The 21,697-nt window shown below is 42.4% G+C and overlaps 1 protein-coding gene across 1 annotated transcript; it reads left to right on the top strand.

Annotated features, from left to right (window-relative positions):
• The first annotated feature begins 10,722 nt into the window (after positions 1-10,722).
• Positions 10,723-14,090, top strand: GHSR (growth hormone secretagogue receptor). Its single transcript, NM_001099945.1, is given in 2 exon segments — positions 10,723-11,469; positions 13,786-14,090. Coding segments are annotated over 2 exon segments (1,050 nt in total). The 5' UTR covers positions 10,723-10,724.
• Positions 14,091-21,697: the final 7,607 nt, after the last annotated feature.

The raw sequence follows: 21,697 nt of genomic DNA, 5'->3' as shown, positions 1-21,697 counted from the left end.
ACCTAAATTGAAAAGCCAAAAAATCATGAAGTGTAATGAATGGAGAAAGAACTACACTAGGACACATCTTGGGAAATTTTGACAGCCTGGAAACAGAGACAATTCACTGATCTAATCATCTTCTTAGTTCCTTACCATCTTCATGAACTTTCTTCAGCTTAAACTCAACGGTCAACGGTTCTAATCAATTCCTTGGAGAGAACCTCCTCTTCTTTGTCCTTCTTATGCTTTCTCATCTGTCCTGAACAAAATCATAACCTGGGTTAAATTAAATTTTCCTTCCACTCCATTACTGTACCAGCACAACTGAACATAAAGATGGGAAAACAGTCATGTTGATGAATGTCTTTTAAAATTCATCATCATTAACCTCAGGTAGGCCCTTCCTGCTGCTGAGCAATCAGAGGATATTACCGTCCTGTGGTCACTTTCCTGCTTTCTTAGACAACTCCCTCATGCTCGCATCTCTTTCCTCCACCCTCCTCCACCTCCTTCCCCACCCACTCTCCACTGTTGCCCTTGCTTTCCATATTGCTGAGGAAACGGAAGCTATCAAAGACTTCCCATGAGCCTCACCTTGCCTATCTACCTATCCTCCCACATCTGCAGTCTCTCCTGTTCCTGGAGGTAAACTAACCACTCTCCCCCCTAAAGCCATCCCTTTTGCTTGAGTACTAGGTCCAAGCCCTATTAGAAACACCACTCCAGCCATTCTTCTTTCTTTTTCTTCATTTTTTATCACACTTTCAAGTTTCTCCTTTAGAGCATATTATTCCCAAGAGCACACAAACTACTGCCATTTATCACAGCTTTAGAAAGAAATTCCCCTGGACCCACACCTTCCTTTACCTGCCACTCCATTGGTTTCCTTCCCTTTATAATGAAACTCTTTGGAAATTATACTCACTGTCTCCAGAGTATTTTCTCTTACTTACTTGAACTAAGTAGGTTCATCCTCAACATGCCACCAGGATCATCGATTAACAATTACCTCCATGTTGCTAAATACAGTGATCAAGTCTCATTTTACTTGGCCCATGGAAGCATCGGATACAATTGGCACTCCTTCTTCCTGGATACGCTTTCTTCAGTTGTCTTCTAGAACATCACATCCTCCAAAGTTGTAATTTTTATTCTACTGACCATTTGTGAGTATTTTTTGCTAGTTCCTTCTCATGATCTCCTATCTCTAAAAGTTGTAGAACTCCAAATCTGAAAGCCCTTAGACCTCTTCTCTTTTCTAGCTTATCTAGGTTATCTCACCTGGCATCTTGACTTTAAAATCTACCTATTGCTGACTGTTCCCAGATTTCTATCTCCAGCCCTGAACTCCATACCAGTATATCCAACTCCCTTTTTAAGTTGTCTTTTTAAATTTCTAGTAAGCTTCTCTAACTTTGCACATCCAATATTAAGCTCTTAATCTTTCCTTCAAAACCCATTCTACTTCCAATCTTTCCTATCTCTATTAATGGCAAATCCATACTTTTCAGTTGCACAGGCAAGGAAAACAAAATGTGGCTCAAAAAAGGAGAATGTTATCGTAAGTGGTTTGGATTTAGAAAAATCTATATCAGCATAAAATATGAGTGCTAAAGATAGATCTAACCCAAAATTACACTGAGATTGTATTTGGAAGATGAAAAAGTTATATGTGTAGGTCTCTGAATACAGGTAATGCGAGGATTAACAATGTAAAAGAGCTGAATACTCTTCTTCCATAACAATAGGTTATTAAATAATGACACATAAACCAGTGTGAGCATGGTTTAATAAGCTCTGCATAACTAATTAAATTATAATTAAGTCTATAAATTAAATTTTAAAATAATTTATAATTAAAATTATAAACCAATGTAAACTCTGATAAATTTAATAGATATATTTTGGTATTATGTTTGAAATGACCATGGTGAGAGTCATAATGCTTAACATCATATGTAAAAACCGGTTGTATGAGTACCAGCAGAAAATACGGAGTCTCACTGGAATCTCTATAGGAGAAATTTGGAAAGAGATGGATACCTGGGACTTTCTAACATGTGTGAGTTGTTAAACAATACATGTTATTTCCACAATCAGAAAAGCATAAATATTTTAACTGAATTTCTAAAATGCATAATTATTTAATTATTCATAGTGATCATTCATGGTAATGCATCTCATTTACTAGCTAGAAAACGCTTTTTAGGTGCCTGAATGCTAAGATTGCATTTTTTGTAGAAGTGCAATTTTTCTCCTCTATTGATGTACTTGATATTCAATATGGATTCTTATAGCTTGCCCATCTGAAGAGTGTATTTCTTAGTTTGAAATATGTACGCGGGATCCCTGGGTGGCGCAGCGATTTAGCGCCTGCCTTTGGCTCAGGGCGCGATCCTGGAGACCCGGGATCGAATCCCATGTCGGGCTCCCGGTGCATGGAGCCTGCTTCTCCCTCTGCCTGTGTCTCTGACTCTCTCTCTCTCTGTGTGTGACTATCGTAAATAAATAAAAATTAAAAAAAAAAAAAAGAAATATGTACGCGATATGCTTCAAAAGAGGCTACATGATATGATAGAAAAAGTAAAAGTGATGAAGCCAAATTATTAGTATATTATGTACAAGCCTTGAATGAAATGTGAAAATAAATTTTGTATTTTTATTAAAGGTACAATGTAACACAGAAATCTCATTATGAGCCTTCTTATGTGTCCTTTGTTTATATAGATGATTTCGAATGAAATAGAAATTAAATCAAATCACTCAATGTTTACTTTAAATTATCTTCCACCTATAAGATACTATATATGAAGTTTTATGGATCATTTAAGGAAAGAAATATTTTTGTTCTCAAATTATAACCTGGTAGGGAAATATGACAGAGATTGAATGTGAATTGTATATCCAAATCTAGAACCTTGGAAATGATAATGTGTCTGTCCTACTATAAACATATAGTTCCCAGCCTCCCCTGAAGAGAATTAGGCCAAAGTGATATAAGTTAGAGTGTTTGATTTGAGCTTCTAAGAAAGCCCTTCTCTTCTCTTCTACTTTTATCACCTAGACTCATTTGAATGACTATAGTTCCAGTAGCAATTTTGAACCAGGAAGCAGTCTTGATAGTGAAAAGTCAATATACTCATGAAGTATGATAGAACAGAAAGGCAGAAGGAGCACTATTCCTGATCACATCATACCAGCCCTGCACACCCTATATTCTGATTTCTTTTAGAAAAAAAAATAAATTCACGAACTTGAATCATGTTTCAGTCTCTCTCTCTCTCTTTTTAATTTCCTGCAGTATCCAATTCTAGTTTTAATTAATACAGGACATAAGATATAATCAAGCAAAATGTTCAAAAATAATATACAATTATGTTTTGCTGAAAGAAGCAATGGCACATGACAGTACACAATATTGAATAGCACAAATGAATCACGCAGAGGCAGTATCCAGTGTCCAAGTGTTGAGTCTCGACTCTGAAAATACATAGAGAAATTTTATATACTATAGAGGAGTCACTCAAATTATCAGAATAAGGTGGAATTTTTAATAAACAATGATGAAACAACTGGATAATCATTTGGAAAAGATAAAATTCGATCCATATATCACTTCACGTAGCAGGATAAATTGCAAGTGCATCAGAAATATAAAGTGTTAAATAAAAAACAAGAGCACAAAACAATGGAACAAAATGTGGATGAATTCCTTCACAAATTGGCAATGAGTAAAGCTGTTATACATATTATATATGCTATGTATAATAAAACATATTGTATTTTATAAGTATAATTCAAAATACAGAAGCAATAACAAAAAGACAAACTTGATGGCATCAAAATTTTAAACTTTTGAATGTCAAAATAAAAACCCTGTAAGTAATATTAAAAAGAAAAATAAATGACAGGAGAAAATATTTTCAATTTTTATTATTTCTAAGAGATGTCTCCCTAGCACAAAAAGAGCCCCTAAAATTTTATTTTATTTTATTTTATTTTATTTTATTTTATTTTATTTTATTTTATTTATTTTATTTTATTTTATTTATTTTTTTAGAGAGGGAGAGGGATGGAGTAGCGGCAGAGAGAGAGGGAGAGAGAGAATCTTAGGCAGGCTCCATGTCTGTTGCAGAGCCCTACTGGAGGCTCGATCTCATGAGTTTGAGATCATGACCTGAGCAGAAATCAAGAGTCCAATGCTCAACAGACTGAGCCACCCATGCACCCCGAATAAAACAACAATTCAATAGAAAAATGAGCAAAAGCCATAGCCTACAGGCTCATATGAAAAGGAAGGCAAATAAACCCTGAACATATTAAAAGATGTTTGACCTCACTCGTAATAAAAGAATGTAAATTAAAAACACATGGAGAAACCATTTCTCATCTAACAAATTTGCAAAAATTTAATAGTCGATAAAACTGCTGTAAGCGTTAGGAGAAACCAAGCCCTCTTATTCATTGTTCATGGAGATACAATTTGGTTCAACCGCATGGAGAGAAATGTGGTGATACACAGGCTTCCCCCATTATCCACAGTGTCACTTCCTGCCAGTTCAGTTACCCACAGTGAACTGTGGTCCATGGCAGATGATCTGAGTATTGGCAGAAGGTCAACAGTAGCCTAACGCTACGTCACCATGCCCACCTCATTCCCCTCACTTCATCTCATCACATAGGCATTTTATCATTTCCTGTCATTGCAAGACGAGTGGGAGTGTAATAAGATATTTTGAGAGAGACCACATTCATGTAATTTTTACTGTATATTGTTATAACTGTTTCATTTTATTAGTAGTAATTGCTATTTTTACTGTGCCTAGTTTATGAACTCAGCTTTATCATAGGTATGTATGTATAAGACAAAACATAGTATATACAGAGCTCAGTACTACCCCCCAGGTGCAGGTAACCACTGGGGGTCTTTGAATGTTTAACGAGGGACTACAGTATAATGAAACTACAGATACTTTTATTCTTTGATTCAACAATCCCACTTCTAAAAATGTAATGTTATACTTGTTATTTTATACTAAATTTCCATATGTGTTTTCAGAGCTCAGAATCAATATTCAGGTGCTATAGACTGCCTCTCCACACTTTATTTGTGCTATTCCATAAGCTACGTGTGCTATGTGCCATTTCTTCTGTTATTAAACTGTAATTTTTTATATTATTCTGTAGTATACCTGTAGACATGAAAGTGATATATGCAGCATTATTTATAGCAGTAAAAGATTATCAAAACATACAAATAAAATTAGTAAAACACCAGAAGAATGAAAGTACATCTCTGTAATGGGAATTATGTAACTTTCTCAAGATGGATAAAACTATTTTTAAAAGTATTGATATGAGAGAACTCTAGGATGTAATGTTATAAAAAATCAAGATAGTAAACAATGTATATAGTATAACTTTTATGAGGCTTCACACATACACACACACACTCTTACAGAAACACACACAAGACAGGAAGCTAAATTTTTAAATGGTGTCTATTAAGGAGTAGAAAGAAGTAACATTTTCCTGAATATTCTTTGGTTTGAAGTTTTAAATTTAGGACCATGCTTTGTTTTTAATTGTAAAATCATAGAAATGTTTTACATATTAAAAAGTAAGGTTTAGGGCACCTGACTGGCTCAGTTGGACATATTAAAAAGTAAGGTTTAGGGCACCTGACTGGCTCAGTTGGTAGAGCATGAGACTCTTGATCTCGAGCCCCACTTTGGGCATAAAGTTTACATTAAAAAATAAAATAAAATTTAAATTTTAAAATAACACTAAAACTGGAGCGCCTGGATGGCTCAGGTGGTTAAGCATCTGCCTTGGGCTCAGATCATGATCCCTGGGTCCTGGGATGGAGCCTGGAGTTCCAGAAGAATCTGCTTCTCCCTTGCCCTCTGCCCCTCCCCCCACTCGTGTGTGTGTGTGTGTGTGTGTGTGTGTGTGTGTGTGTGTCTTTTTCTCTTGTTTGCTCACTCTCTCAAATTGGTAAATAAAATCTTTAAACAATAATAATAATGCTAAAATGGAGAGTAAATGAAACAAATAAATCTAACCATAACCACACATAGAAAAGCATTATTTCAAGTAATTTTAGAACATAGTAGCTATGTATACTTAGAGGGATATATATTCCAAGGACAAAAGAGAACTGCAAAAAAATCTCAAACTTTACTTGTCAAGGTAACTATTAGTGGTAATGCTGATGTTACCAGCTTGAAATCATTTAGTAAATATAATAAATGATTATGCTTATGTTATTAGAAACCAGGATGGTCAGCGTAATAGAAAATCAAAGAAATTGAGAAAATGATTGGAAATTGAAGTATCTATAAATTTATGACTTCCTAATTTTTATATGGAAATAATTTCAAAATTAAAGTCGTAAAAATAATACAAAGAAAATCTTTTAACCCATTTCTTCATTTACTATTATTTCACTCCATTTGCTTTATCTACACACATGTAATTATTTTTCAGAAATGTGCATAAATCATGGTTGAGTGTATATTTTTGAGAATAAAGATATTTTCTTTCACATAATTACTAACTTCAGTAAACTTAACACTGATTCAATACTTTCATTTAATTACATGTCATAGTCCAAGTTTGTCAATTGACCCAATACCGTCCTTCATTGTGGTTTTTTCCTCCAGCTTAGGATCCAGTCTAGAATCAGGAATTACAGTCAGAGTTTACACCTCTTTGATCTCCTTTAGTTTGGAACATTTTCTCAGTATTTCTTTGCTTTATAGAAAATTGACTTCTGAGAAGAATTTTTAGAATAGAATATTCCTCATTTTGAATTTGTCTGATGTTCCTTTGATTAGGTTGAGGTTGTACATTCCTAGGTAGACTACTATATACCTTATGTCCTTCCCAGAGTATCACATGGGTGATATTAATTCTAATCACTTGATGAGGATACTTTTGGGGGGGTTGGGGTTTTTGCTGTTTTCCTTAAAGATTTTATTTATTTGACACAGAGAGAGAGAGAGAAAGAGAGTACAAGCAAGGAGAGCAGCAGGCAGAAGGAGAGAGAGAAGCAGGGTCCCCACGGAGCAGGGAGCACAATGTGGGGCTCAATCCCAGGACCCTGGGATCTTGACCCCAGCTGAAGACAGATGTTTAATCAATGGAGCCCCCCAGGAGCCCTAATAAAGGTATTTTTGATTAATGTACGTATCATCATCATTATCATCACATAATTTTTAAAAAAAACACGTTTTAGCTCTGTCCATAGACAGGGTCTGGTCCATAATGCTCTGGGAGCAATAATCACCTCTACTGCCCAAGTTTAGGTCTCTAAATGCCATTCCCCAATACAAGGTACCAGAAATTCTTGGAGAAATGGCTACCCCCCCCCCCCCCCCCCGTCTAGAGTAGGGAATTTACAACGTGATGTAAGAGTACCCTGTTGTACCACAAAGCAAGGAAGTTCTCAGAGTCTAAGTGAGTCATGTCAAAAGACTCTGGAACCAGCTTGAAGAGGATCTCATAGGCCAAAGACAGGACAATCAGAGCATTAGAAAGAATAAAAGAAATAACTGTAATTAATTGGTATGCATTGCCTATATAAAAATCCATAAACCCATGATGATACACCATTCAAAGGACAAGCCTGCTGGGCTCGTTTGCTCCAACGTGCCTTTGTGTCCCCGTCTGACCAGTTGAGCATATTCTGCTTAATCTGACAGAACTCAACTTTCAAGATCCAGCTCAGATACCACTTTCTCCGAGAAGCCTTCCCTAAAACCTCTGTGTAGCTCATCATTTCTCCAGATTTCAGTGGAGCTCATTGTATCTGCTTCTTCACATACATGTATCCTACTGTACTGAAATTGCTTGTTTACCTGTATTTTTCTCTCTAGACTAGAAGTAAATAAATACAAGACCTGTCTGGGTTTTATTTATTTTGTTGTTCCCACTGCCTAGCACATGCTTATAGACAATTTCATATATAACATTATGTGTTGGGAATAAAAGGACCGATTTCAATATTACCCCTGTGTCTTCTTCATCACACAATGCAGATTTGTCTGTGTTTTAGAAAATGATCGAATGTAATTGGATAGCTGGCTATTTTAGCCAACATGCCCAATTTTTACCACCACAGATCTTTTAAAAGATTTTTTCCATCTATCATCTATTGCATTATCCCTAACTAAACTACAAAGATGCTCCCAAAGTCTTTCTCTGATTTGTATTCTTAGACAATAACTTCCTACACTATTTTTATTTATCCTAGTCTATTTTGTCCCACTAACGATATGTCTGCACACACAGATCTACTGATAAAGTAGGGTGGGAAGTGTTAAAGTCAACTGCAACTGGTGGCCTGACCTGGTTGTGCTCTTTTTGAAAATAGTAGCTGGTGGTCTGAAACAACTTTTTTTTTTCTTTTTAATGTCAATTGGTACAACATCTGGAACACCCTCGTGGTAACTTATGTCGTGTTTTCTCTAGTAGGTTGCCTGTATCCCTCTTGCAGTCTCTCAGTGCGCGTGGAACCTTTCACGCGTGTGCAGATACATCCACCCCTAGGTCTCTGTGGACTCTTAAGCATTAATAGTTGAGATGCTGCAGACGATGTAAAACATTGGTCAAAGTCATGTGCAAACACGCTAACATGCTTCAGGAAAGCCCTCTCCTACACACGGTGGAAGGATTCTCATTTAGGCCACGGGCAGGTGAGATGCACTAGGTGCGCTCAGTGCGCTGCTCAATGTCCTTTGTGCTTGGGACCAATCCCCCAGGTGCTGAGGCGCAGGTGGAAAGCGGTGAGGGCGGCGGGGCCGGCGCTCCCGGAGCGCGGGAGAGAGGCCCGGAGGCCGGTCGCTGGCCGCGGTGCTGAACGCGCTCCCGGCCGATCCCAAGGCCGCGCCCGCAGAGCCCGGGGTGGGCGGGATGCGCAGGCGCCAGGCTCCGCCGGAGGCCGCGGGGCAGGGGGCAGGGGGCGAGCAGGCCGGTCCAGGGCGTCACCTCGCGAGGGGCCTCCGAGGCTTTCCACGGGGCACCGCTCCTGCCCCTTAACAGCAACCGCAGTAACGGTATCGCGGCCGCAATCTCTTTATTGAGATCCAGCGGTGTCCCCCATCCTTGACACCCACTCCAAGTGGTCCCCAAAACATCCTCTCTGTTTAAGATAAAAAAGGTTGGTGACCACAGCTACACAAATGCATCTCCCTGAATGATGCTTCCAAAAAATGTTTACTGAGCACCCTCCCCGTGCCACCCCCCAGCCTGGGCTCCTTCTCCTTTGCCTTCTCCACCCCCCAGCCTGGGCTCCTTCTCCTTTGCCTTCTCCATCCCCCCAGCCTGGGCTCCTTCTCCTTTGCCTTCTCCATCCCCCCAGGCTGGGCTCCTTCTCCTTTGCCTTCTCCATCCCCCCAGGCTGGGCTCCTTCTCCTTTGCCTTCTCCATCCCCCCAGGCTGGGCTCCTTCTCCTTTGCCTTCTCCATCCCCCCAGCCTGGGCTCCTTCTCCTTTGCCATCTCCATCCCCCCCAGCCTGGGCTCCTTCTCCTTTGCCTTCTCCATCCCCCCAGCCTGGGCTCCTTCTCCTTTGCCTTCCCCACCCTCCCACCCGGTCCCGTTCCTTAGGCTCCTCCTTCCCCGCCCCCATCCCGAGGTTTGCACAAGGCGAAGTAATCTCTTCCTCAAGTCCCCTCCCTACCACCGCTGAGATGAAGCACTGTACAAAGGGCCGGAGTTCAGAACAGAATTTATTCACGCACCTTGCCCTTCACGCTCAGAAGCCCAAATCCGGAGGGAGCCCCCAGTCTCGTCCCTGAGGCCCCAACTCGCTGTTCGACCTTGTCGGGGTGGACAAGCGCCCCCCACCCCGCCCCCCACCCCGACCCTGAGCCTGGCTCTCCTGCTCAATACGACGGGCTCTAGAACCGCCGCAGGTTCTTCCCGGGTGCGCGGGGCTCCCTCTCAGGTCAGAACCTCAACACTAGGGGCGTTGGGGAGTGCGGCTTTGGGCTGGGTTTGTTTGGACCTCCCGGCTCCCTTCTGCAAGTCCCCGGGGCACGCCCGCGTCCTCTGCCCACCGGGTCTCTCACCAACTCGTACCCCTTCTTGAGGAGGAACTCCGGTCCTTCCAGCCCGAGGGCGTTGACCCCGCCACCCTGGGAGCGACCTGCCTCCCTGGACCCCGGGAGCGACCCGCCCCCTGGACCCTGGGAACGTCCTGCCCCCCCTGGACCCCGGGTGCGACCCGCCCCCCTGGACCCCGGGTGCGACCGCCCCCCTGGACCCCGCTAAGCAGACAGCGCCCAGGGCTGCCCCGGGAGCTCGGCTCGCCCCGCTCCGCGCCGCTGGGGCTCCGGGGAGGCTCCGAGAGCAGCGGGGGCGCAGGTAGGGGGAGTAGTGGGAGGCGCAGAGGTGGGGGGCGGGGCCTGCGGGGGGGATAGGTGGGGGGCGCAGCGGGGTTAGGCGGGGGCGGCGCAGCGGGCGGCGCAGGGGTGCCGGTGTCCTGCGACGGGGTAGGCGGGGGAGGGGGGCGCGGCGGGCGGCGCAGGGGTGCGGGGCCGCGGGCGGCGGGCGCTCTCCAGCAGGCGGTGCGTGCGCGTGTGCGCGTGTCCCCGCCGCCCCCGCCGCGTCCCGCTGCGCCGCCCGTCGCCGCCGCCGGCTCCCAGTCCCGCCCGTCCGCCCGCCCGTCCGCCCGCCCGTCCGCCCGCCCGTCCGCCCGCCCCGCGCTCCCCGCTCCCGGCTCCCCGCTCCCCGCGCCATGCGGAACGCGACGGCCCGCGAGGGCCCGGGGTCGGCGGGCTGGGACCTGCTGCCGCTGTTCCCCGCGCCGCTGCTGGCGGGCGTGACGGCCACCTGCGTGGCGCTGTTCGCCGTGGGCGTCGCGGGCAACCTGCTGACGGTGCTGGTGGTGCGGCGCTTCCGCGAGCTGCGCACCACCACCAACCTGTACCTGTGCAGCCTGGCCTGCTCCGACCTGCTCATCTTCCTGTGCATGCCGCTCGACCTGGTGCGCCTGTGGCAGTACCGGCCCTGGACCTTCGGCGACCTGCTCTGCAAACTCTTCCAGTTCGTGAGCGAGGGCTGCACCTACGCCACGGTGCTCACCATCACGGCGCTGAGCGTCGAGCGCTACTTCGCCATCTGCTTCCCGCTGCGCGCCAAGGTGCTGGTGACCAAGGGCCGCGTGAAGCTGGCCCTGCTGGCCATCTGGGCCGTGGCCTTCTGCAGCGCCGGGCCCATCTTCGTGCTGGTGGGCGTGGAGCACGAGAACGGCACCGACCCCCGGGACACCCGCGAGTGCCGCGCCACCGAGTTCGCCGTGCGCTCGGGGCTGCTCACGGCCATGGTGTGGGTGTCCAGCGTCTTCTTCTTCCTGCCCGTCTTCTGCCTCACGGTGCTCTACGGCCTCATCGGCAGGAAGCTGTGGCGGCGGGGGCGCGGCGACGCGGCGGGGGGCGCCTCGCTCCGCGAGCAGAGCCACCGGCAGACGGTGAAGATGCTCGGTGGGTGCCCGCGCCGCGCCCCGCTCCCACCGGCCCCGCGCCCCGCGCCCCGCGCCTCCCAGCGCTCGCAGGAGCCCCCCGCCCGGCCCTCACCCCGCGCGAGCGCTGCCTTCGCCCCTGCCCCTCGCTTCTGCGCTCTCCTCCCCCACCCAGGGACACATGCCCCCCTGGGTATTTCCCTTGAATGCACTTTATCAACCTCGGCACTGACCTGTCTCCTGAGTCTGACTGTGGTCCTTAGGTGGTAGGGGGGAGGCCGAGCTCCCGGCTTCCACCTTGGGGACCCGCCTAAGTTGCATTAAACAGGCAGGCGGCTGGGTGGCGGGCACCGAGGGGGGCCCTGATGGGATGAGCACTGGGTGTTACGCTAGATGTTGGCAAATTGTTTTCCTTTTTTCTTTTAAAGATTTTATTTATGTATTCATGAGAGACGCAGAGAGAGAGAGAGAGAGAGGCAGAGACACAGGCAGAGGGAGAAGCAGGCTCCACGCAGGGAGCCCGATGTGGGACTCAACCCCGGGTCTCCAGGATCAGGCCCCGGGCTGAAGGCGGGCGCCAAACCTCTGAGCCACCCAGGGATCCCCTATGTTGGCAAATTGAACTCCAATAAGGAAAAAAAAAAAAAAAAAAAAGCAGGCAGGTGCGAGGTTGGGGCAGGGGCAGGTCCTGGGTCTAGGAAGTACTCAATGGCAAATGTCACCAAAGATAGATGATCAATGAGGATGGTTCTGTTAGGGATGATTCATGTTTCTTTCAGTAGCATGGTGTGCTTTCTGGACCTGCATTTTCTTGAGATAAATGCATCCCTTGTGTTCCCCCTGCCGCCCTTTATACAGCTTTGAGGCGAAGTCTATGACAAATCAGGGCTGTGTCCCCATTTGTTTCCGTGAGCAGCTAGTTCTCCCTGTAGAAGAGTCTAGGATAAACGAGGCTAGGCTAAGGTAAGCAGGCTTCCAATATGAGAAAAAGAAAAAAAAAAAAAAGACCTTGTGTAAGCTAACAGGACTGACTAGCCCTTGCTAAGGGGTCCCCCAGAGAACATCCAGGTGCAGTATCAGGACTGGAGTGGGCTGCGTATTTTACACTTACATGAACTGAAGTATCTGAGTTGGATACAAGTGAATATAAAATGTGTTCACATCCGAGCAAAATGGTAATTCCATCTGCTTTCTCAAAACCAGAATCTGTACATTTCATTATTCCTCGTGATAGTCCAACATTCTGTACTTACTTGCAGGTTTAGTGCTTCTTAGAAGTCTTTCCAGGTGGATTTTGAATTTGTCATTTTACAGTTCCTGGAATTTTGTATATTAAAGCGATACGGTGTTTTCAAAGACCATAAAAAGAGTTATTTTCTAGACCAGTGATTCTCACAATATGACTAACAGATTGTAAACCTGCTGGTGCCCTCCAGGGGATTCTAATATTCATCTTGATACTGTGGCAGTCAGTCGCTACTATGCAACCTAGTCTTCAGAATAGGTTTCAAAATTTCCTCCAATTTTACTTTTTAAGCTGTTAGTTATTCCCACTGGTGTCTCAACACTGATATGAATTTTCCTCTGCCTTGAAATTATGACGGGGATCACTAAAGTGGCACAAGGACTGAAGTATTATCTTTTGTTATTTTTCTTTGATTTCTGAATTTAAAAAAAAATAATCTAGAAATTCAGAGGTCTTGAACAAAAATTATCCTACCTGGGTAAAATGAAGACTGGGGGGGGGGGATGATAATTAATGTCAGTTGGCTTTATGGTCTTTTATGACTCACTTATGTCTATCGTAGGTGGCAAAGTACCATCCCTCTCGGTGGCTCTAAATCCCAGCTGCATATTCAGTCTTCCGTGAAACTTTAAAAAGAAAAGAGAATAGAAAAGAAAAAAGCAGGTGTCCTGATCTCCTTCCTAGAGATACTAATTTTGTGAGTCTCTATTACATACAAGGAATCTGTGCCCCCAGGAAACCCTGATACCTAGCTGTGGCTGAGTATGACCTTATGTGTTTGGTTCGTATCCAACACATGTGAAATGGCTATATATAATGTGAATAAATTGTTGAGTCAATATGTCAATCTAGTCACAAAATCACTCAAATAGTTGTTAAATAGAAATAATTGGGAAGCTCAATAAAAATGATTGAACTGTTAGGCCAGACAGACCCAGTCTTGGTTAAAAATAGGACGAAGGAAAAGCCGGAGGACATAACGTTTCTCTGAAGTCAATGACATAATCAGGACAAAACTGCGTCTTCAAAACAGAATGTGACGTGCTACGACATTTCTTGAACTCACACTCTCTCTTCCCGTTGTCTTTTTAGCTGTCGTGGTGTTTGCTTTCATCCTCTGCTGGCTGCCCTTCCACGTGGGGCGATATTTATTTTCCAAGTCCTTCGAGCCCGGCTCCTTGGAGATTGCTCAGATCAGCCAATACTGCAACCTGGTATCCTTTGTCCTCTTCTACCTCAGTGCTGCCATCAATCCCATTCTGTACAACATCATGTCCAAGAAGTACCGGGTGGCGGTGTTCAAGCTTCTGGGATTTGAACCCTTCTCCCAGAGGAAGCTCTCCACTCTGAAGGATGAAAGTTCTCGGGCCTGGACAGAGTCTAGTATTAATACATGACCGAGCACATTGCTGAGCAAAGTCATCGCTTGTTCTAAACCAGAAGCCATAGCACAGCAGGACTTGGGAGGAGGTTGAAGGTTAATTTTGGAATTAGGGACACACAGATATGGAAACACTTGGGAGGAAAGAAAAGATAGGACTTGTAGTGTGTGAGCAGTTTGATTTGATGGCACACTCATCAGTGCTCTCATACACTATTTCTGCATATTCACTGTCTATGATTTTGCATTCTGCTGTTGGTGCTAGCAAGGACTTTGCAATTTGGAGAAAGGAGGATGTGCAGGGAGAGCAATTAGGGCACTTCTTACTGAGTAAATACTAAATCCGATTTACTTTTTCATAATGATAAAAAATTTTGATTAATTAAGAGAATGACATTAAACTAAAACATTTAAAACATAACTTCGATACTAGCAATTTTCATATAGCTCCAGATCAGCACTGTCCAAGAGAAATAGAATGCGAGGTAACCAATGTAAAACTTATTAATGAGAATTTCACATTCTTTTTTTTTTTTTTTTTTTTTTCCATACAGAGTCTCTGTCTTGTTCTTTCCAATTGCAGCATGCCTTAATTTGGGCATGAAGTTTTCACCCGTAAAGCTGATGTATTTAAGTCTTGTAAAATTTGCAGACAAAAGGGTGAGTTCGTAAATCTAAGTTGTCCAGACACGCCTAAGTGTTTTCCAATAACTAAAGCCACTATAATTTTTAAATTTAAAATGAATTTTGAAAAAATTCAGTTCTTCAAGTTGCACAAGTCACCTTTCAAGTGTTCAATAACCAAATATGGTTAACAGTAACCATCTTGGACAGTGCAGCTCTAGAGTATATGTAAAATTATTGTTAATCTTATAAAAAATGTTTACAAATAAAACTCATTCCCTGAAATTTTTTTTATAGTAAACTTAGTAGAATGTTAGCATGCTAAACCCTCAAAATTACACCTAAATGCCCCATTCTTCATGCTTGGAAGAAAATTGATATGAAATATAAGATGAAATTTTAAATTAGGTTGAATTACATGTGTTTAATATTCAGGAAATGAGACTTTATAAACATTATAGAAAATCACAAACTGCCTTATTTGGCTTAACAAAAATACTTAAGCCAATCCTAAGGCTTTGCTTTGTGAATAAAAGAGTAATCCATAACTTACTCTGGAAAGCTTAGAGGACTGTAGCGAACATAGACATTTGTCAAATGGTGAAAAATTCAGATTTCCTTAAATGCTACTGCTTATTGATATTTGAAACTTAAAAAAAAATCTTATAGCCGTTTATTTCAAAATGCCTTTGCCGTATCCTGTTTCCAAATTAGTTTTGCTACTTACATCCCACTGCTTATCTGATAGATATGTTTACTTGGATACTCAGCCTCCCTCTGAGTCACACTTATGAATGATTACACACCTTCAACTAAATATTGAACATTTTGATCATAAAACTAAAATTTTCATTTGTATTGACATTGCTTCCCCCAGAGTCAACTCTTTGCATTATTAAATATATTATTCCAAAAATGATTTCTTCACAATCCCGCATAATATTAAGTCACATAAGCAATTCCTACACAAAACCTTTGGTTAAACTATGGAACTGAATGAACCGGTTGGGGAAATGATTCCCATGATCGATTTTCTCCCCTACCAAAAGTAAAGATTATTATGCTGAAATCATTGAAGATTTATCCTAGAAAATTGAAAAAATATAATTCGGAACTTTAGCAGATTGATTATTCAGTTAATTCTTGGGAGTGCAAGAGGATTTTTAAAAATGCTCTCATTCATTTAAGCCGGTGAGATACTAATTGGGTTATTCAGCATTGTTTTCCTAAATAGGGTCCAGCAGATCTCAAAGAGATCATTGACTCTCTGAAATCTTAGAGTTTTGGTCTACAAGTATATCCTACTGGAGAGAAAACAAGCAAAGAAGGCTTGACTTCCATCACATAGTTGATTGCTTTGGACAATACCAACCCTAACCTTTAATTAGTTGCCTACCTATTCAATAATCTCCCCCTTTCTTGTGGGTTCAGGTCTATAGTCTAAGCCTAATTCACTTACAGGGCGTAGTCCACATAGCACGGAGCACCAGTGTCCTTCACTGGTGTTGATGAGATTACTCAGAGATAATATTTAGAGAAGTGGATCTTGAGTTTGCCCTCTTATATCATGGCCTTGTTATTGTTTATAACATCTCTGTATCATCATATTCCATAAATTAAGACTCAGGGGAAAGAGGAGCTTACACTGAGGAAAATTGTTTCCAAAAGCCCATCATTCCCCAACATATAGTATGTGCATGGTACATTCCAAGCTCTAGAGACTAATAAGCCAAGGATTTTATCCTGATGAGCTCATGATCGCTTCTGTGTTATCTTGCAGTAGGTAACTAATAAATACGTTATGAAATAAACATTTCCAGTTGACACTGGATCAAGTTATTCTCCAGCATTTTAAGGGACTGCTCATCTTCCCGTATTGTTGTGCATTCTGCTCAAAATAAATTCAAAATGGGCTGTTCCTACACAAACCAGCCGAATTTGTAGATGTGATTAGTGTGTCTGCTAGTGGTAAAGACACTCGCAGCTTTCTTTGTTAAGGTGAGGAAAGTAAAGGAACTGGTTTCATTTGTAATTTATGTTTCCATTGTCCTGGTAACATCAGCAATGAGGTATCTGTCACCACATCTTATCCCAGGTCACAGAATCAAGGGTTGGGTCTTTTTCGTTACACCAAGTGACTGTTACATGAATAAGAACTTTTAAATGATTTCTTTAAAGAAAACCTTCTTGTCATGAATTATTTAAAATTGTAGTTTTGTGGTAATGATATTTGGAAACACTTCTGGTGACTGGTCAGACCTTGGAAACCGTTTCTTTATAGTCAACCATTTATTGCAGTGAAAGTCGTACAGATGGGATTTGACTTGAAACTCCTGCTTTTTCATTCCAATGCTTTTTTTTTTTTAAAGAGGCAGAAACCATTACAATTTACAATTACTAGTTGAAATTGGCAGTTTTAGCTATAACTTTTAATTTACTGATTTTTTTAAATTTATTGATATACTTGAACTTAGTTAAAAAAACAAAACAACAACAACAAAAAAACAACCCAATCTGTGAGACTTTTTGCAAGACTGGTGCCTGAAAAGACTCACTTGTCTTTTAAAAAAACATTGTGTACATCTTTAAAATGTGACATACATATATACATATTTCAGAGTTTTTTCTCATATTGTCTAAATGACTAGCATAGAGCTTTCTGCTTTCAGAAACACTGTATGTAATGTAAATAATGTCATTATGATAAAGATAATGGGTATCTAATGATCCTCCTATGATTTCTTTGCAATTTAAATTGCAACACTGGCCAGGATCTCTGTAAGTATAACTTGACTAGCTGACTAGTAACCGATGTTAATTCAGGGAATTGATAACACAATTTGTATCTAGAGCATGAGCTTCGAGTCAAAATCAACAGAAAGCCACATTTTGGCGGCAAATGCTGGCCAGTTTAAGCTCACGACATTTATTTATTCGTATTAGATGAATTCAGTCATGTTCATTCTTGGCAGTCATCTAAGTTTGAAATGGGTGAGGGAGAACATTTGCATTCGGCTTATTTTGTGTTTTCCCCTCTGAATGCAAACTCTTGCCAGGTGTTAGAAGCTAGCCACATCAGTTGAGAGAATTATCATCCTGAAAAAAAGAAAAAAAAAAACCTGTCATACCTATGGCCCTCCCAGTTGCCCGGATATTTGCTGGAATTCCAATTAACATTTTATGCTATGACCTAGTACACCCATTGCATGAGGGACTACTGAGTGACCCCAAAGCTGACAAACTGGGAAAGCCCTCAGAAGACAGGCCTCACATAACTGCTCAGAAGGTTTTGCCAAAATGTTGACATATGTTCCTCCCAAAAGAAGTCTCCCCACACCCATCCTCTACCCTCCGCCCCACAGAAAGTATTTGGGAGAGAACAGCTTGAAAGATTTTCTATGATTTTTAACATCTCAAACCCAAGCATTTCTCTGGCTCAAACAACAGAAACGTTCACGTTTAACACTTCGAGCATTGCAGGTGTAGTAGCCTAGAGAGCACTGGCTCAGATAAATATATCCAAACAGCATAGTCTCCTATTTCACTGATACCTGCTGTATTTTAGATATTGTGGCATTTACAGCTTTGTTGATTTGTGCTGTTACAGCGTGTCATAAACGTCACTAATGATATTTTGATTTGTGATTCTTTTTATTTAAGGTTTTTGTGAATGTTAAAGTGTTCGCTCTATAGCTGTCATGTCTTATGAAATTAGACACTGGTTTTCTTTCCTTTGGGTGTCCTAAACCAAACAATTGCTTAATAAATATCTTTTTAAAGCCTATAGCCAATTTCTTGCACGTATGGTTATAAATCTTGGTATCTGGGATATTTCACCTCCACTCCTATCAGTTCTTATTTTGTCCTTTTAATTGCTGAAGTATGTGTTTTGCCACTGTGAGGAGGTGTTTGTTATCGCAAATTTTATTTCCTCATGAGCTCCAGTATTTAATAATGAGTTAAATAATTTCTAGAAGAAGTGGCGTCTATATTAAGGAAAGTCAAGAACCCTCTGATGGACTGTGATTCCCCCGCCCTCCACCCCTTAGAGCCTGTCAGCCCCAGAGCTGATAGTGTTGCAGGCTGAATGGTGTTACCCTAATGTTGGACCCAAAGACCACCAGCTATTTGAGTCAAAGGACTACTTTTTCACATGCAGTAGTCAGCCACTCACTGAATATTGGTAGGATAAAGGCTTAAAGACTGGATTGTGTGTTACCTGGGCATTAGGTCTTAGACATATGGATTCCAGGAGCCAATAAAATTGAAAACTAAAATTGGAGGATCAATAACTGATGATTAAAGGACCTTAAAATACCCTACTACCTATTGCCACCATCATTTCTACTAAAGAAGAACATTAGAAGTGAATAAAGGATAATCGTACTGTGACAGTTCAATGTATTATTCTACATATCACAAAATCACACACATATGCTGTTAACATGAGTTAATCATGACTTTAAGGCAGGATCTAAATTAAAATGTATAAATAATACTTGGCAGTTAATTAGTAATACACTAAAGTAACCCAACATGGGATTTACTACTATCGATCTGCTAAGGCCCTTCCCAATATCTCCTGACCCCCTTCTGTCCATCTCTCCTTCAATTCAGTGTCAGCTAACGCCCCTCACATCCTCTCAGGTTCATCCCTGTGGCAGGTAACCTGAGATCAACGGAGGAGAGGTCAGCAGACCTGTCTGGGACTTGGCAGATCTCACATTCTGAGGCCAGTGCTCAAGTGTGGGTTGTTCCTTGTTTCTTGACTTAGAACTCATCATTGGTTCCTGGCCTCATAGCCAGCTTCCTTCAAGGGGTCATCAAACTAATTATAAATCAATATACATCTCCTGAAGAATAGTTTGACAGTATGTATCAAATACATACAATTTTGCCTACTTCTTGGTTCAGGATTTTCACATCAAGACAGTCACAGAGGAACACAAAGATTTACCCCTAATCGTGTCCATTGAAATCTTATTCATAATTTTGAAAGCCTGAAAAACCCAAATGTTGGAGAATAGGGAATTGGTTAAATACATCCCAGAAATGATAACAGTTAAGATTTATGTAGCACTGTGATGAGGGCTTTCAATACCTTTTCTCATATAATCATCCCAATGCAGGTTTTATTATTATCCCCATGGGGGGGGCGGCGGGGTGAAGTGGTAACTCCGAGTTTTGTCACATGGTCAGGAAATGGCAGAGCTGGAATTTGACCCCAGACCAGCCAGGTTCTAGAGCTTTCACTTTCCCTATTCTACAGTATTAGGCAGGCATTGAAAATAGTAGTGTAGTAGAATTTTAAGAATGGGGGGAAATGTTTACTTGATATTAGTAAGTGAAAATAATATTGTCCCATCCTTTAAAGAAAAAAAAAGATGTTCACAGAACAAAAGACTGGAAAGATACAGCATGTAAAAGGATGAACAGTATTTCTCTGACCCATGGAAATATTTTCCTCAATTTTTCAATTGCTTCTAACATTTCCATGAAGAATGTGCATTATCCTCCTAATAGTGGTAAATGGCAAACTGCATCACTACAGTCCAGAGGTTGACTTCCCTCTCAGACCTGCTCCAGATCCCAGTCTCTGCTTTCTCCCCCGAGCACCTTGGGTTTGCCTGGCTCTCAGGGTGACATCTCCCACACCCAACAGTAACTCCTGCAGCACCTCCTGCTCTTCCAGGAATATCAGAGAGGTGGTGGGAGAGGAAAAGCCAGTGCTCATCAATCAGGCTTGCATGCCTTCCAGTTCTGGAACTTCATGGCATTGGGCAAATTCCTTACCCTTCCCGCCATATAAAGTATCCAAACCTAGCAGGTGCTCATTAAGTGGCCACTATTATCATCTGGTCATTTGGCACAGCTTGAAGCAGCCCCATAAGTGTCCATCCTCTTAGGTGGTCTGCAGCCTAGAATCTTCCTCACTTATCAGCCAGGCAGACTTATCCCCACAACTTTATTGACCATATACTGATATTTAGAATGACTGGTAAGAGCAGCTGCAAATTTAACAATGCTGGGCAATTGCTCTGGCCAGGGTATCCACAAGCCTTTGCTAGGTTTTCAAAATGCAGCAGACGTGTTTTGGAGTGAACCCTTGAACGCTCTCCCAGGAGACAGTTGTGCCTCTACTTATGGAATGAAAAAAATAATAATAATTTCAGGCTTAGTCAGCAGGGGGCAGAAAAGATGGGACAAGAGCTTGGCAAAACTAGTTTCTTTTTTTTTTAATAAATTAATTTTTTATTGGTGTTCAATTTTCCAACATACAGAATAACACCCAGTGCTCATCCCATCAAGTGTCTCCCTCAGTGCCCGTCACCCAGTCACCCCCACCCCCCGCCCTCCTCCCCTTCCACCACCCCTAGTTCATTTCCCAGAGTTAGGAGTCTCTCTTGTTCTGTCTCCCTTTCTGATATTTCCCACTCATTTCTTCTCCCTTCCCTTATATTCCCTTTCACTATTATTTATATTCCCCAAATGAATGAGAACATACCCTGTTTGTCCTTCTCCGATTGACTTAACTTCACTCAGCATAATACCCTCCAGTTCCATCCACGTTGAAGCAAATGGTGGGTATTTGTCATTTCTAATGGCTGAGTAATATTCCATTGTACACATAGACCACATCTTCTTTATCCATTCATCTTTCGATGGACACCGAGGCTCCTTCCACAGTTTGGCTATTGTGGACATTGCTGCTATAAACATTGGGGTGCAGGAGTCCCGGCATTTCATTGCATCTGTATTTTTGGGGTAAATCCCCAACAGTGCAATTGCTGGGTCGTAGGGCAGGTATATTTTTACCTCTTTGAGGAACCTCCACACAGTTTTCCAGAGTGGCTGCACCAGTTCACATTCCCACCAACACTGTAAGAGGGTTCCCCTTTCTCTGCATCCTCTCCAACATTTGTTGTTTCCTGACTTGTTAATTTTCCCCATTCTCACTGGTGTGAGGTGGTATCTCATTGTGGTTTTGATTTGTATTTC

The sequence above is a fragment of the Canis lupus genome, chromosome 34, assembly GCF_011100685.1.
Source record: "Canis lupus familiaris isolate Mischka breed German Shepherd chromosome 34, alternate assembly UU_Cfam_GSD_1.0, whole genome shotgun sequence".
Lineage (NCBI taxonomy): Eukaryota > Metazoa > Chordata > Mammalia > Carnivora > Canidae > Canis > Canis lupus.
This window is presented reverse-complemented; position numbering and strand designations above follow the sequence as displayed.